The sequence below is a fragment of the Rana temporaria genome, chromosome 1 (genome assembly GCF_905171775.1).
Source record: "Rana temporaria chromosome 1, aRanTem1.1, whole genome shotgun sequence".
NCBI lineage: Eukaryota > Metazoa > Chordata > Amphibia > Anura > Ranidae > Rana > Rana temporaria.
The window spans coordinates 87,299,709-87,317,000 of record NC_053489.1 but is presented as its reverse complement, the minus strand read 5'-3'; the positions used below and the strand labels follow the sequence as shown (position 1 = coordinate 87,317,000).

Below are 17,292 nucleotides of genomic sequence, written 5' to 3'. Positions count from 1 at the left end.
ACTGTAACCCCAGATGTTTTTTACAAGACATGCCGGTCACGGGCAGTTCCTGCAAAGGTTGTTGCTAGTGTCCATAATTTTAGGCAGCCAAAACTTGAAATTTTACAGCTTGAGGAGGAGCAAATTGCTCAGCCTCCAGATGTAAAAACAGCACACAATATATTGGAAACAGATAATAGCAGCATCTTTTTTCATTCTCATAGTTCAGTATCTAATCCTAATCCAAGTAGGCACCTGGAAGAACAGGATGCTGCTAAAGTAGAATTACCTGAGAGTCTGACCCTTGAAGGCCTTGACCTTGAAGGAATTGATTTAGATTTTAATATAGAGGATAATGCACAACTTGTAAACCAAATTCATGAGGATATTATATCTATGAGTCCTTACTCCTCTGCCCCTGAGTCCCCTCTGTTATTTCCCGACTCCTCACCTTCAAAAAAAAAATTGCCTGCACCATTACAAACCTCTTCAGGCTTAGTTGTTTTGCCTAAATGTCTTTCATATCCAAGTAGTGCAACTGCCACCATTGTTAGTCCACCAAATTCCTCCAAAGACACGGAAGCTGCACATACCCATCAGCCAGAGGCAATTGTAAAACAATCCTCACCGGCCACTGGGAACCGCAGATCAAAAATATGGGAACATTTTGTTACTGTTGGTGACGGGCGCATGGTGAAATGCAAATTATGTGGCAGGGAAGTGAGCCGTGGGAGAGACATAGCCCATTTAACCAATGCCGGGATGAATTACCATTTCCGTGCACACCATACACCGGTGCTGCTGAGAGAAGAAAGTGGAGTTGCAGCTCCACCTAGTAAAAAGAGAGGAAGCAGCAACACTACTGCTGCCATTAACCCCAAAAGGCTCAACAAGGGGCAGGAAGATGAAGGGACTTCTTGTGTAGTTGACACATGTCGCCCCATTCCTTTACAGCAGCCCACGCTGCAACAATTTCCCAGTTTCCAATCAAGGGGTATGTCTCGTCAACAGTCCCTTAAAATCACCCGTCTGATAGGGGAACTTATAGCAGTTGGGGGAGCACCCTTTAATATAGTTGAAGGACATACATTTAAAAACCTCATGAAGGTGGTTGCACCTCACTATGTTCTCCCCTGCCGTACTACCTTTAGTAGGAAAATTGTACCCTCTTTATATAATTCCTGTGTTGGATTACTGAAAGAGGAGCTGGGCAGAGCAGCTGGCCAGTCTGTCCATTTTACTACAGACTTGTGGAGCGCTCCCAGTGGGCAACATGCCTTTTTGTCATTGACGGCTCACTGGTGGCAGCCCAAGGAGTCACAACCAAACAAACCAAAAGCAGGAATGAGAAGCACAGGTGCTAAGGCAGCAGAACCTCCTGAGCATGGGCAACGCACATTCTTGTTGCATGCTGAAGTCATGGACGACCAGCACACTGCTGTAAATATTTTACGTGCACTTCAGAAAATGGTGGCGCAGTGGCTTGGGGAGGAGTCAGGCACACGGGCAAAGATGGGCTTTATAGTCACTGATGCTGCAGCAAACATGCTCAAGGCAGTGCGAGATGGCAGATTTGTTGGCATTCGTTGCTCTGCACACGCCCTGCATCTCGTTGTGAAGTCTGCTTTGGACGATGAAAGTGAAACATCAAAATTGTCTGCTATCTTAGACAGTTGTAGAAAAATAGCAGCCCATTTTCATCGTAGTGTGAAAGACAGTCACATACTCAGACTTGAGCAGAGTAAGGCTTGCGTTCCACAGCACCGCTTGAAGGTAGATGTAGCCACCCGTTGGAACTCCACTTTGGAGATGCTCGAACGTATCATGGAACAGCAAAAGCCAATACACGCCATGTCAAATGAACATGTTATTGGTGTAGCAAGGCCAATAAGCAGGGAGGAGTGGAAAATAATTAGTCAGGTGGTGGCTGTGCTTAGCCACTTCCGAGATGTAACAGAAAAATTGAGCCTAGAGAATGCAAGTCTGGCTCAAGTAATCCCTCTCTACATCTATCTTATCACTAAGATGGATGGCTTTCTAAACAAAAGCGAGCCCTTGCCTGGCGGCATAGTTCAAGATGTAGCTGCAATTATAAAGAGACTGAGGGGACAATTGAATAGAAGGATGAACGAGCTCATAGAGGCATGCCCTGAGCTAATGCTTGCCTCTATGTGCGATCCACGCATTAAAGGAAAAATGGCAATAATTCAGAGTTCCCTTACCACCTATAGGGATCTATTAATTCAGAGGGTGTTTGACAGTCACCGAAAATTGTTTAGGCCGGCAGAGGGTGAAGAGGAAGAAGATCAGGAGGAGCCTGATAGTGACATTGTGCCACCATCACCTACTGTTATTAGTACAACCACTGCTGAGCATTCCACTAGAAGACCTGACGTTTGGAGTTTGGCATTACATACTTTAGTTGGACCCACAAAAATGCCCACCATGAAAAGAAGCATTGTGTCAGATCATGTTAAATTATACTTGTCTGAACCCCATTTGGCCTCCACTACAGATCCATTAGAGTATTGGGATGAGAAAAGGGGTATTTGGCCTGCTCTTTCTGTGGTGGCACAAGAGCTACTTTCTTGCCCCCCGACCTCTGTGCAAAGTGAGCGTGTATTTTCTATCACAGGAAATATTCTGTGCCCACAGAGGTCCCAGCTGGCCCCACAGCTGATGGAGCAGATGGCATTTCTGAAAGTCAATCTTCCAAAGCTGGGCTACCCAGAACTAAGCTTTACAACAGAATAATTCTAATTATACTACTTCTTAAGTTCTTATGTTTATCAAATCGATGAAGATATTGTTAATAATTTACCTGTTCCAAGTATAGATGGCGATGCCAAAAAATAAATACAACAAAACCAAATATAGTGCATGTCATGATATACTGTATGTACCAAAAGTAATGTTACATGAATACAATATACGATAAAGTATCAATCACAATGTAGATACAGCAAGCATGAGAAGCTGTGATCAGCCACAGTCTATATAATTCAAAGATTTATTTTTTGTTGGGTGGGCAACATTGATTACCTCAACATTTTATTTACTATTTTTTTTTATAATTTCCTGACCCCAGGCCCCCCCCCCAAATAATTCAGAGGTTGTAAACATGAAAAAAGAGTTTATACTGTAAGGGTGATCCTAGCTTGTTAGGCTCTCAATCTCTAACTTTGAGATTTTAGCTTTTGAAATACAAATATTTAATAATGTGGTTGCAAGCCCACTTTAAATAAAATACAAAAATAAAATACGTGCAAGACAAAGGCAAATACCTGCATACTATATCATAATGAGCTAGTATGCATAGCATACTAGCTCATTATGTAATACCACTGATCGGCGAAAACCTCGCTGCGGTGGCCGACACAACGGCTGGCGACATGTAATCCCGCTGTTAAACGTGCAGGTTTAGCGTCTCTGGGCAATCACAGCGCAAAACCCGGAAGTAACTCCGGGCCTACATGCTGCTGCCCGATGATGTGTCGGCCACTGCAGCGGGGGCTTTGATCGCAGGTGAGTATTACATAATCAGCTTCTATGCTATGCACGCAGGTCTGCCAGTCCTGGCATGACCACCTTAAGAAAATGCACGATCGTTCTAAATTATCCCCTAAACCATGAATGGAGGTATTTCAAGCACCTACATACAGGTAAGCATTAATATAGTCTTCCAGGTAGCTAAAAGTACTATATATTTATTCATTTCTGTTGATATATCTATTTTGAATCCTGACATGCACTATGTTTGTTTTTGTTGATTTTATTATTTCCCATCACATCTTACAACTTGCAAACGTTTGAATTGAAGTAGATCTATGCATAAGGGTAATAATAATAATAATAATAATAATAATAATAATAATAATAATTAATAAATAATAATAGTTTTTGTTTACATTCACAAATCCAATATCTACTACCACCGTTTGCAAGAATGTTATCAACCCAAGCTGGGGTTAGTTTGTTTATTTTTCATTCGTTTTTGGAGTAATGTTTTGACTCCTTGGCTCTGAAATTAAGCCACAAAAAAAAAAAGCTACCATTCCATAAAGAAACCTACTCCACAATTCCACGGCTCGCAATACTCCCACAAACACTGGGGCTCTCCTCCTACTGTGCTCTTGCTGCAGTGCAGACTGCTGCCACCTGCCCTCAAAGAAGAAATATTACAGTTCACGTTTGGAAGACATCTCACCACACTATGGATTTAATCCTGGTTAAGTATGTTGCCTGTGGCACCCTTAAACACGTGAGTGGCTTATCAATTTTCCCCTACTCACCTTCCATCATTCCATTAATTATTTCTTCTAATTTATATCCCTCTCTCTTTTTTTGCAGTTGCAATTTACTGACGTCATGTCTCACATGCATGCCTAACATTGGACCTGGATGTGGATGAGGAGGAAGCAAATAGAAAAACACATGAGGTTTTTTCAGCACTTCATAGTAAGTATTAAGACTAAGAGTAAACCCCACTTAGGATGTTATAATGATATACTTGTATGACTTTTTTTTTTAAATAAATCACATTTATTTGTCATTGTGTGTGAGTGAGTATGGGGTTAGTCTGTGTGTTTAAGGGTCAATGTGAGTATGTCTGTGTTTTTCTGTGATTAAGTGTCTGGGTCAGTCTGGCTTTGTTTACAAGGCACTTCATTTATTGGCCAGTGTGTCTGTCAGTTAAAGTGTGTGTCGTCTTTATGGGTCAGTGTGTGTCACTGTGTATATGTATATTTTAAGTGGGTGTGAGTAAGTATATTGGTGTGTGTCATGGAATGCATAATGTGCAAAAATGTTATTTTGATGTATATATGGAATACAGTTGTGTTACTTATTTTAGGTTTTTTGACATCGAAATAATTTCTTCTATGCCATTGTCAGTGTATCACCTCCACACTTCCCAGAGCTACAAATCTAAACTCATGCTTTATCTTGGCCCTGGTATTTTGATTCCATTCTGACCACCAGGGATCTGAATGCTGCTCAGCTCCATGCAAGGTAAGAACAGGGAGACTGGGAACTGTATTATCTTTTGGAATAGTGATTAAAATTCCATTGCAGCGAAAGCAGATATTTTCTCATTAGTTTACCGATCGGCAGGGATGGACTGGCCATTGGGACTACAGGGAGTTTCCCGGTGGACCGATGGCTCAGTGGGCCGGCTTCAGTGACAGCAGACCGCCGCCCCCCTCAGCTCCTCTGTCTCTCCCTACCCACAGCGCTCACCTGGGGGGGAACAAAGAAGCAGAGGGAGGACCAGAGGAGCAAGGGGGGACGACAGAGGAGCATGGGGGAGGGGACGGACAGCTGATTTAACAGCTATGGCCTGGGAGTTTCTCACTTCTGCCTAATCTTGTCCCATAAGGGGGGGGGCACCAAACTGATTCTTTGCCCCGGGTGAAATAATGTCTAGCTTCCCCAGTGGTACTGCCTAATAAAGTAGAACGGCTAGGGGCTAGTGAAGGGGGAGAGGGGGCTTGGGTGGCCGGGGGGGGGTTGCGGGAGTTGTCCTGTCAAAGTGGGCCAGTCTGGATGAAGTCCAGGGCCAAATTTTTGTCCCAGTCCATCCCTGCCGATCGGGTACATTCTCTGCCTAACTCAGCTCTGCTGCATACCATTTGAAGATACAAAATTGCAAAATGCCTCCACGTGTCTTTACAAGATGTGATAGTGGGATACATGTTTTTCCCTAATGTCTACTTATATTGTCCTCCGCTACCTCCCTAGCCCCTCGGTCTATAATTTTTCACCCTGGCTATCTTATTCCAGTATCCACACTCCCACTGCTGTTAGTATCCCCCCCCCCCCTGCTTCCTGTGTTGTTTTACTGTCCAGTGTCCACTAACAGTGGGGAAACATTAAAATATAAATGAATAGTTTAAGGTAGACTGTGTGGGCCAGATTCACATAGAAGAGCGGCGGCGTAACGTATCATAGATACGTTACACCGCCGCAATTTTTCATCGCAAGTACTTGCACTTGCGATGCAAACCTACGCCGGCGGCCTCCGGCGCAAGGCGGGACAATTTAAATGGGCGTGTGCCATTTAAATTAGGCGCGCTCCCGCGCCGGACCTACCGCGCATGCTCCGTTTCCGAACTCCCGTCGTGCATTGCGCGCCGTGACGTCATTTTTTCGAACGGCGACGCGCGTAGCGTAATTCCGTATTACTGGACGGCTTACGCAAACGACGTTATTTTTAAAATTTCAACTCGGGAACGACGGCCATACTTTTAGACAGCAATACGCTTGCTGACTAAAGTTAGGGCACCAAAAAAAAAAGACTAACTTTGCGACGTGAAACTGTGGGAATGGAGTTGGGTGTATAGGATTTTACTGTGTTTTTTATTTTTGTTTTTTTATTTTTTGTGGTTGAACTGGATGGACTTGTGTCTTTTTTCAACCTGACTAACTATGTAACTATGTAACTATGTAACGCGAAAAACCGCCGTCGATCGCCGTAACTCCTAATTTGCATACCCGGCGCTGGTTTACGACGCAAACTCCCCCCCAGCGGCGGCCGCGGTATTGCATCTTAAGATCCGACAGTGTAAAACAATTACAGCTGTCGGATCTTATGGCTATCTATAGCATAGATAGAACAACAGATACAACGGCGAATCAGCAGATACGCCGTCGTATCTACTCTGTGAATCTGGCCCTTAGAGTTTGAAGTTCGGAATAAAATACTATTGTGTGTGGGAAATGAATACATAATAATTTAGCAGATAATGTGATGATGTATATAAATAAATAATAATAATAATAATAATATTAGACCAAAAATAGTTTTATATTCACAAAAAAAAAAATATTTTCATAGAAATTACAAACACACATGCTGGGTAGGTGTAACTTGGCAGCATAAGAAAACGTTTCTACCAAAATCAAGGAACAGTAAAAAGATCGATTCTGCATAATAATTTGCGATGAGATGGGCAGAGGAAGGTCTAGCCTTCATTTTTCAAAACGTCTTTGTTGGTTATATGTTCATCGTAGCTCCCAGGCATTGGAGCAATGTGTCTGGAAATATCTTCAAGTAAACAAAATATACTCTGTCCAATGCCTAATTGTGTTGTTGGCTTGCCCGGGCCAAAATTATTTCAAAACTCTCAGTTTGCTGCCTGCTCAACTGATGGGTAAGCCGGGTAAGCCTTTTGACCTTTCGTTGTAGTTTTCGGTTGTCACACCTTAATTCTATAAGCTCCCTCAGAATGATCTCCTGCACAGTTGGGAAAGGCGGTACAGCAGTAGGTGGCATCAGGGCATGGGGTGGCTGAATGAATGAACCTTGTCCTCTGTGCTCCTCCTCTGGGCCGGGGGAGAAATCAGGAGTCTGGGGAATGATAGGGGTAATCTCTGGCTGAATCTCCAGCCTCTCCAAAAGAAGAACAGGAGAGTGCGGGCTGCACTGTACTCTCCTCTCAGGGTGGTATTGCTGATCTGAAATAGATAAGATAGGCAAAGTTTGATGAATGATGAAAGCGTTCATAGTAATGAATTTATTCAGATTAGACTTTTATGTAGTAGTAATATTGAATAATGGAGCAAATGAAAGATTGAGTTGGGGAGGGGGGATAAGTTGTATTAATGATTGAGAGAAAACAAAAAATCAATTTAAACTTATTTAGGTAAATCTACACATTGCATTTATATCCTAAAGTTAAAAAAATTTAAAAGGTTATTTAATAAAATAACCTTTATAGAAGTAAATAAATACAATATAAAAATTGCAGAAACAGAAAATGCCTTAAACAGAAAATCTTTTTTCTTTATTAGATAACATATTTATCAGCATATGACACGCACATTTAACTCCTGAAAAGCTTTCTGTTAAAGACGGAAGAAAGAGTGAAGATAATGTTGAAGATAAAGTTCTTAAAGGGTCCCAGTAGGTTGCAGGTAAAAAGGGCATATGTCTTCTAAATTTATTATCGTAGTATTTTTGATATCCTACTGCAAAAACCTTTGTAGCGCTTTTATACCCACTAAAAGATAAAAAAATACCTGTAAAGCAAAGGCATAATGAGCTAGTATGCACAGCATACTAGCTCATTATGAGCTAATAACCTTGTAAGTAATTTAGTGTGCCGTGCTAGGTTTGCAGGGCGAATATCTTCTAAACCATACAGGTTGTAGAGATATTATGTATAGATATTATAGGCTTAACGGTAGTTTAAAAAAAAGCGCAAAAGAGCTGTTGAACACCTTTCAATAAGGGCTACTAAATTCAAAATCATTAAAAGAACCAAAGGCAGAAAAAAAATTTCAACACGGTGGAGTTCAGCAAAAAATCTTTGTGATAGGAATGAATCTCTGACATCACAGCCACTCTCATTTATTTCCACAGTTTGCGCAGTCCTCCTTGATATATCAATCCCCCTTCAAATCACAGTGTCCCTTTCACAGTCACGTTCTAAAGGTATGAGGTGTCATTTTTGTACGAATTTTTAAATTGAACTTTTAGGTGTATTACATGAAAATGCCTATGTGTAAATAGGGTACATGATGATAATGGAGTTAGTGCTGTGTCCTGTTTCTTCCCAGATCATGCACTTACCCTGAGGAGGAGCAATGGTCCTGCCAGAAGCCGATGCTGGAGGGTCTTGAATGCAGCTTTCTGTTAAAGACGGAAGAAAGAGTGAAGATAATGTTGAAGATAAAGTTCTTAAAGGGTCCCAGTAGGTTGCAGGTAAAAAGGGCATATGTCTTCTAAATTTATTATCGTAGTATTTTTGATATCCTACTGCAAAAACCTTTGTAGCGCTTTTATACCCACTAAAAGATAAAAAAATACCTGTAAAGCAAAGGCATAATGAGCTAGTATGCACAGCATACTAGCTCATTATGAGCTAATAACCTTGTAAGTAATTTAGTGTGCCGTGCTAGGTTTGCAGGGCGAATATCTTCTAAACCATACAGGTTATAGAGATATTATGTATAGATATTATAGGCTTAACGGTAGTTTAAAAAAAAAGCGCAAAAGAGCTGTTGAACACCTTTCAATAAGGGCTACTAAATTCAAAATCATTAAAAGAACCAAAGGCAGAAAAAAAATTTCAACACGGTGGAGTTCAGCAAAAAATCTTTGTGATAGGAATGAATCTCTGACATCACAGCCACTCTCATTTATTTCCACAGTTTGCGCAGTCCTCCTTGATATATCAATCCCCCTTCAAATCACAGTGTCCCTTTCACAGTCACGTTCTAAAGGTATGAGGTGTCATTTTTGTACGAATTTTTAAATTGAACTTTTAGGTGTATTACATGAAAATGCCTATGTGTAAATAGGGTACATGATGATAATGGAGTTAGTGCTGTGTCCTGTTTCTTCCCAGATCATGCACTTACCCTGAGGAGGAGCAATGGTCCTGCCAGAAGCCGATGCTGGAGGGTCTTGAATGCAGCTTTCTGTTAAAGACGGAAGAAAGAGTGAAGAGTCAAGGTAATGTTCATGAAAAAGTCAACAGCTGTATTTACAATTTTTGCCTGAGATATGTCGTATAACTACAATATTTTCTACTATGAAATCAAATATTCAACCAAAAATGGACTGAGGAAATGTAAAATATAATCAGAAGTTGCTGATGTGTTAAAACAGATGTTACATTTCTGGCAATTTTTAAGATTAACAAAATATATGTAAAATATGCTATCAAGTATCTACATATCATTTACTACAACCCCCATATACATAGTACCAGGGCTAAATTAGCTACTAGCCAGGCCTCAAGGGTTACTAGCCAACAGTTAGTTGCCACACCCAACCCTTAGCTTGCCCCACCCCTAATTCAACCCCTAAACACGCCCTCATAAATTATCTCATTAAATGACACAAAATTGTTTTATGCAGAATAAAATATTAAAAAAAAATATTAACACCAACTTTATCCAAAACCACCAATGAAGCCTGCCTGTGCCCACCTATGTAGCCTGTGCCCACCAATGCACCCTGTGCCCACCATGCAGCCTACATGTGCTGCAGGTAAAGAGCGATAAACGCTTTCATTTCAATTGATGTTTTCCCGCTACTAAACAGCCCTGCCCCATGGCCAGGAAACTTTAATTTACAGATCGCCCGTCCTGGGATTGGACAGGATAAAAGTCCCGGAGGAGGGGATGTATGTGGCAGCAAGCGGCGGGGAACACGGCAATGTCAAATCAAAGCTGTTATCGATGTGTTCTCCTCTCTCTTCCCCCCCTGTGATCGATGAGAGAAGGACTCCCTTTCAAACTATTGAATATATGGTACTACAGCGCTACTAATACTAATTAATCAAAGAAAAAGTATAGAAATAAAAAACTAAATAATACCGCTGCAGACACAAAAAGAGTGTACAAAACCAATAATAGTGATAAATTAGGTGTGTTGCGCTGATAATAACTTATTTCTACGTACAAAATTACATAAGAAGAGAGACCCCCTTGTAAACCTTAATACAAAAGGGATCACACGTGCAAAAAATAGACAATATAATAAATCATCCAGTGAAGTGCCAGTGAAGTGCTAGGAATAAATCCCTATTAAGACCAGCATGCAATCTTCATGGGCAACTGCAGCAAGTCAGTACAACCTCTGTCACATGGAAAAAATAGACACACCACAGTCCAATATTCATGGGATAGTTCCAAGTTTACAGACTTTTCTCCTATGTAACTTTTCACTTCAGGACAGTGCCGCTCATGCAAAAAAGAGAAAAACACAGATATGGTGCAAATAACGTATGGATAAGGAAGAAAACCAATGCAATACAGCGATTGCACTCACGGAAGCCTCGATCACATTAGGCTCTGCTGTAAAGTAGTACGAACGCCGCTCAGTGCTTAGACGATCTCCTCAGGTGGATGGTCGCGTCACTCGGCTCCTCCCCCACGCGTATCGTCACTAGACACGCGACTTATTCATGGGTTGCCATGTGACCATGTCAGCTGCCTTTTTATGCAGACTGACCATGGAGGCAAGAGCGGAGGATAATCTTTCACATCATTGTCGGCTTACTTGTACAGCTTTGACAAAATAATAATGTGAATATCACAAGCTTTTAATATAGACATACAGCATTTAAAACTATTAAAATACTTGAAAGACAATTAATCGATCGCTGATATGAATATCACAACAATCATTATTGTCTCTAGTGTTTTGCCTCCAGTGGCCAAAACACCAAAAGACAGGCAGATACCCATTTTACTTATAACAATAAAAAACAACTAGGGAAGGAATAGAAATATAGACAAAACCATCACCCCCCCTAGTGGGCAATAGTAAATTTACATAAAATTACATAAAATTACATAATAACAATACATATATTTAAAATATATAAAAATATTTAAAAGGATTAAAATGTATATATTGTATATAATCCGCTACATACCACCAGTAACGATCATTCTAATCTTAATCAATCCCCATATATATATTTGAATAAAAAACAGACAATGAATTAGTTAATCAGCCCAAAAATTAAAAATCTGCAATAAAACAATTGAGGTCAAACTCAATGTTAAGTCCATTAGGGGCCAAAGTGACCATCTCGTGTATCCACCGAGATTCACACTTACTAAGCTCCCTAACTTTATGGCTTCCCCTCCAGTGAGGTATGTACTTTTGAATGGCCCAGAATTTTAACCCTCTTGGGTCTTTATTATGACACTGCTCAAAATGTCTCGAAACATTATGTTCCACACAGCCCTTTTCAATATTCTGTACGTGCTCCCTGATTCGCTTCCACATTGGCCTTTTAGTCCGACCAACGTATTGTAATAAACAGGGGCACTGAAGTACATAGACAACTCCCTCAGTTCTGCATGTTATAAGATCTTTAATTTTATGTTCTTTTTTGGTTACATTCGATGAGAAACTTGAACATTTCTGGCCATTTTGCCCAGTCTTCCTACACGCGAAGCAGCGTTTGCAAGGGAAAAATCCTTTTCCTTGCCAAAAAGTTAGCTTGTCGGCCTTATCTGGTGGGTCTGGGACACTTTTAGCCACCAGGTCTCGTAATGTGGGGGCTCTTCGATATACCACTTTAGGTGCAACAGGTAGTACACTTTGGAGTTGCCTATCGGATTTTAAAATCGGCCAATATTTTTTAAAAATGGATTCAAGTTGTCTGTGTTGCACATTAAAATTCAAGATAATTGGTACTTCTGATTCTGCATTCACAGGCTTCTTTTTGTCTAAGATGAGGTTCTCCCTTGGAATATTTTGGACTTCCTTGATTTTTTCTTGAATAAATTCATCACTATAACCCTTTTGTATGAACTTGGTCCCTATAAGGTTTGCCTGATCCAAAAATGTGCTATTACTGGTACAATTTCTCCTAATCCGAGTCATCTGTCCTTTTGGTATGTTGATCAACCATGGATCGTAATGACAGCTATCTGTTGGGATGTAGCCATTACGATCCACTGGTTTAAAGAACGTTTTCGTACTAAATCTCTGATTTTCCAAAGAGATTTCCAAATCTAGAAACTGGATAGTCTTGTCACTGATCGTGTAAGTGAGTTTTATATTTTTCTCATTCTCATTCAACTTATCAAAAAATTGTTTTAATGAGACTTCATCACCTTTCCATACCACTATACAGTCATCTATAAACCTCTTATATACTACCAAAGGTTCCGGTACATCAGCATATATTGCTGTCTCCTCCCATTCCGACATATAGATGTTGGCGACACTCGGTGCATACTTTGCGCCCATAGCTATTCCGTTTAGCTGTCTAAAATAATCCGATTTGTGCCAAAAATAATTGTGCTGCAAACCATAAGCTAGGCTTCTTAAAATAAACCGCTTTTGCTTTGACACCAAATCACTAAAATTATTTAGAGCCCATTTGGACGCATCAATGGCCTCTTTATGATTGATCACTGTGTAGAGTGAGGCCACATCTGCTGTAGCCAGCAGGTAGGTACCACGAGTATCCATCTTTACACTTTCCAAAATCTGTATGAGATGTTTTGTATCTCTCAGATATGCCCGGGTTTTGGGCACCAATGGTTGCATGAACCGATCCACGTATTCACCCAACCTGGAATTGATGGATTGGATTCCATTTATAATGGGTCGCCCAGGAGGTTTTTGGGCATCTTTGTGGATCTTTGGTATTGTATATATAATAGGTACCCTACAGGTATCTGGTACCAAGTACTTGTATTCTTTCTTATTCAGGATACCTTTTTGTCTTCCTCTGTATACCAGATCACATAATTCTTCTTTATACTCTCCTGTAGGGTTACCCCTAAGTTTAATGTACGTGTTGGTATCATTTAGTTGGTTGTCCAGTTCTTCATAGTAGTACGTTCTTGATAGGACTACAATAGCCCCCCCCTTATCTGCGGGTCTTATAATGATTTCCTTATTCTTCTCCAGTTCCTTTATCCCTTTATGTATGTTAATAGGATCAGGTATTCGTTTGACCTTTAAATTGTCCAAGTCTTTCAAAACCATTTTACTAAAAACCTCTATATGGTGATTATCAGGCACCTGAGGGTTAAATAGGGATTTGTTCCTAAGGTTACTGTGTTGAACTATAACTTCATCTGTATTTCTAGTCACTTTATTAGCTTGATTCCTTATAGGCTGATTCAACATATATTTCTTGATGTTGAGCTTACGGACAAATTTCCGAACATCAACATATACATCAAATTTATTTAAATTTCTTTTTGGGGCAAATTTCAAACCCTTATCCAGTGTTATTATTTCTGCCGGGGTACGTAGAAATAAGTTATTATCAGCGCAACACACCTAATTTATCACTATTATTGGTTTTGTACACTCTTTTTGTGTCTGCAGCGGTATTATTTAGTTTTTTATTTCTATACTTTTTCTTTGATTAATTAGTATTAGTAGCGCTGTAGTACCATATATTCAATTATTTGCACTTTACTTTATCACTACCAGCAGCAACTATGGAGATTTTTCAGTTTATGGAAAACCGTACAATAGATCTTAAGGAAGTCTTTACTACTAAACCTATAGTCGAATCAGGTGATCTAGATACCAATTTCAGGAGATTTGGACACCTGATGGAAAAAAAGATGAGTGTGTGGTGGGATCTCACTACCCATGACCAGTACATCAAAGAAAACATAGTCCCTAGGAGACTTAGATGGGATATTCCCATTATGGATGGCCTAATAGACAAAGATTCTATTGAGGAATGGTATCAATTCTTTAATAATAAAGGTGTGGAAGTGCAGCAATTCCTTTCAAAACGTAAACAGAGGAAGATGTCCAATATTAACAAACAAATTGCGGAGTGTAAAACTCTACTGGAGGGCCATAAAGATTCACCCTCGTTTGTTATACTCACTAACCAACTGAATAAAGTTCTAGAACAGAAGGATATGGAAATCAAGCAAAGGAAAAAAAGAAAATATTTGAGGGATACACATGATTATAAGATACATCAGGTATTCAAATGGCAACTGAACCTACGAGAACATCATGGAGGCTCAGTAGCCTCTTCCCCTGACAGGGGGGTACGGATTATATCCCCCGAAAGGGGTCCCAATCCTAGACATACAGAGCCCACGAGGCAGCCAGAGGTTTACTATGGTGGGCCTTCGAGAGATCATCCTGATGATAGAGCCCCTAGAAATGATCATAATGGGCCTAGGACCCCAAAACCCTGGTGGAAAAATAAGGGAAATCAAAAGCCAAAATCAAAATCCCCAAGAAAAACCCATTGGAAAAACAAGAACAAAAACCAAGGGCAAACCCATAATCAACAGAGTAATGAACAAAACTACCACCAGGATTCTAGACAGTATAGTCAGGAATATAGAGACCCAAGAGTTTACTATAAACAACCAATGCCTTATTATCAACAACAAGGAGGGTCATCCCAGCAATACCAGCAGAATGGTGCACCTTCTAATTATCATGATAATAGGAGAAGTCCGGTGCATACGCAAAATAGGTATGAACCACTCAGTTCTTATAGAAATGAAGAAGATTCACGTTCTTTTTTAGATTATCACCGGAGCGACAAGACTCCACCCCGGTACGAACAGACGGAGCATACCCGAAGCCCCAACGAACGAGGGGATGCAGAGGGGGACACAAGGTCAAAAAGGCGAAAAGTACATTAGGAGATGGCATATATAATTTAAGTGGAATTGACCTTACCCCAGCAGAAATAATAACACTGGATAAGGGTTTGAAATTTGCCCCAAAAAGAAATTTAAATAAATTTGATGTATATGTTGATGTTCGGAAATTTGTCCGTAAGCTCAACATCAAGAAATATATGTTGAATCAGCCTATAAGGAATCAAGCTAATAAAGTGACTAGAAATACAGATGAAGTTATAGTTCAACACAGTAACCTTAGGAACAAATCCCTATTTAACCCTCAGGTGCCTGATAATCACCATATAGAGGTTTTTAGTAAAATGGTTTTGAAAGACTTGGACAATTTAAAGGTCAAACGAATACCTGATCCTATTAACATACATAAAGGGATAAAGGAACTGGAGAAGAATAAGGAAATCATTATAAGACCCGCAGATAAGGGGGGGGCTATTGTGGTCCTATCAAGAACGTACTACTATGAAGAACTGGACAACCAACTAAATGATACCAACACGTACATTAAACTTAGGGGTAACCCTACAGGAGAGTATAAAGAAGAATTATGTGATCTGGTATACAGAGGAAGACAAAAAGGTATCCTGAATAAGAAAGAATACAAGTACTTGGTACCAGATACCTGTAGGGTACCTATTATATATACAATACCAAAGATCCACAAAGATGCCCAAAAACCTCCTGGGCGACCCATTATAAATGGAATCCAATCCATCAATTCCAGGTTGGGTGAATACGTGGATCGGTTCATGCAACCATTGGTGCCCAAAACCCGGGCATATCTGAGAGATACAAAACATCTCATACAGATTTTGGAAAGTGTAAAGATGGATACTCGTGGTACCTACCTGCTGGCTACAGCAGATGTGGCCTCACTCTACACAGTGATCAATCATAAAGAGGCCATTGATGCGTCCAAATGGGCTCTAAATAATTTTAGTGATTTGGTGTCAAAGCAAAAGCGGTTTATTTTAAGAAGCCTAGCTTATGGTTTGCAGCACAATTATTTTTGGCACAAATCGGATTATTTTAGACAGCTAAACGGAATAGCTATGGGCGCAAAGTATGCACCGAGTGTCGCCAACATCTATATGTCGGAATGGGAGGAGACAGCAATATATGCTGATGTACCGGAACCTTTGGTAGTATATAAGAGGTTTATAGATGACTGTATAGTGGTATGGAAAGGTGATGAAGTCTCATTAAAACAATTTTTTGATAAGTTGAATGAGAATGAGAAAAATATAAAACTCACTTACACGATCAGTGACAAGACTATCCAGTTTCTAGATTTGGAAATCTCTTTGGAAAATCAGAGATTTAGTACGAAAACGTTCTTTAAACCAGTGGATCGTAATGGCTACATCCCAACAGATAGCTGTCATTACGATCCATGGTTGATCAACATACCAAAAGGACAGATGACTCGGATTAGGAGAAATTGTACCAGTAATAGCACATTTTTGGATCAGGCAAACCTTATAGGGACCAAGTTCATACAAAAGGGTTATAGTGATGAATTTATTCAAGAAAAAATCAAGGAAGTCCAAAATATTCCAAGGGAGAACCTCATCTTAGACAAAAAGAAGCCTGTGAATGCAGAATCAGAAGTACCAATTATCTTGAATTTTAATGTGCAACACAGACAACTTGAATCCATTTTTAAAAAATATTGGCCGATTTTAAAATCCGATAGGCAACTCCAAAGTGTACTACCTGTTGCACCTAAAGTGGTATATCGAAGAGCCCCCACATTACGAGACCTGGTGGCTAAAAGTGTCCCAGACCCACCAGATAAGGCCGACAAGCTAACTTTTTGGCAAGGAAAAGGATTTTTCCCTTGCAAACGCTGCTTCGCGTGTAGGAAGACTGGGCAAAATGGCCAGAAATGTTCAAGTTTCTCATCGAATGTAACCAAAAAAGAACATAAAATTAAAGATCTTATAACATGCAGAACTGAGGGAGTTGTCTATGTACTTCAGTGCCCCTGTTTATTACAATACGTTGGTCGGACTAAAAGGCCAATGTGGAAGCGAATCAGGGAGCACGTACAGAATATTGAAAAGGGCTGTGTGGAACATAATGTTTCGAGACATTTTGAGCAGTGTCATAATAAAGACCCAAGAGGGTTAAAATTCTGGGCCATTCAAAAGTACATACCTCACTGGAGGGGAAGCCATAAAGTTAGGGAGCTTAGTA

The 17,292-nt window shown here is 40.2% G+C and overlaps 1 protein-coding gene and 1 long non-coding RNA gene across 5 annotated transcripts in view; one reads left to right on the top strand and one right to left on the bottom strand.

Moving 5' to 3' along the window:
• The first annotated feature begins 3,857 nt into the window (after nt 1-3,857).
• The window catches only part of LOC120928885, a 15,947-nt gene continuing 2,512 nt past the window's right edge, over nt 3,858-17,292 (top strand). The window contains exons 1-6 of one of the 4 annotated variants that reach the window (XR_005747323.1): nt 3,858-4,240; nt 4,330-4,437; nt 4,832-4,989; nt 7,771-7,893; nt 8,342-8,413; nt 9,330-9,436. This is a non-coding gene — a long non-coding RNA (uncharacterized LOC120928885). Of the gene's footprint in view, nt 4,438-4,831; nt 4,990-7,770; nt 7,894-8,341; nt 8,414-9,329; nt 9,437-17,292 lie in introns of all 4 variants that reach the window. The other 3 variants (XR_005747321.1, XR_005747324.1, XR_005747322.1) reach the window with 3 other exon arrangements.
• LOC120928875 overlaps nt 6,766-17,292 on the bottom strand; it is a 13,497-nt gene continuing 2,970 nt past the window's right edge. The window contains exons 4-5 of the mRNA XM_040339939.1: nt 9,343-9,402; nt 6,766-7,434 (exon numbers count right to left, since the gene is read on the bottom strand). Of these exons, the coding sequence (XP_040195873.1) occupies nt 7,058-7,434; nt 9,343-9,402 (437 nt within the window). The 3' untranslated portion in view covers nt 6,766-7,057. The remainder of the gene's footprint in view (nt 7,435-9,342; nt 9,403-17,292) is intronic.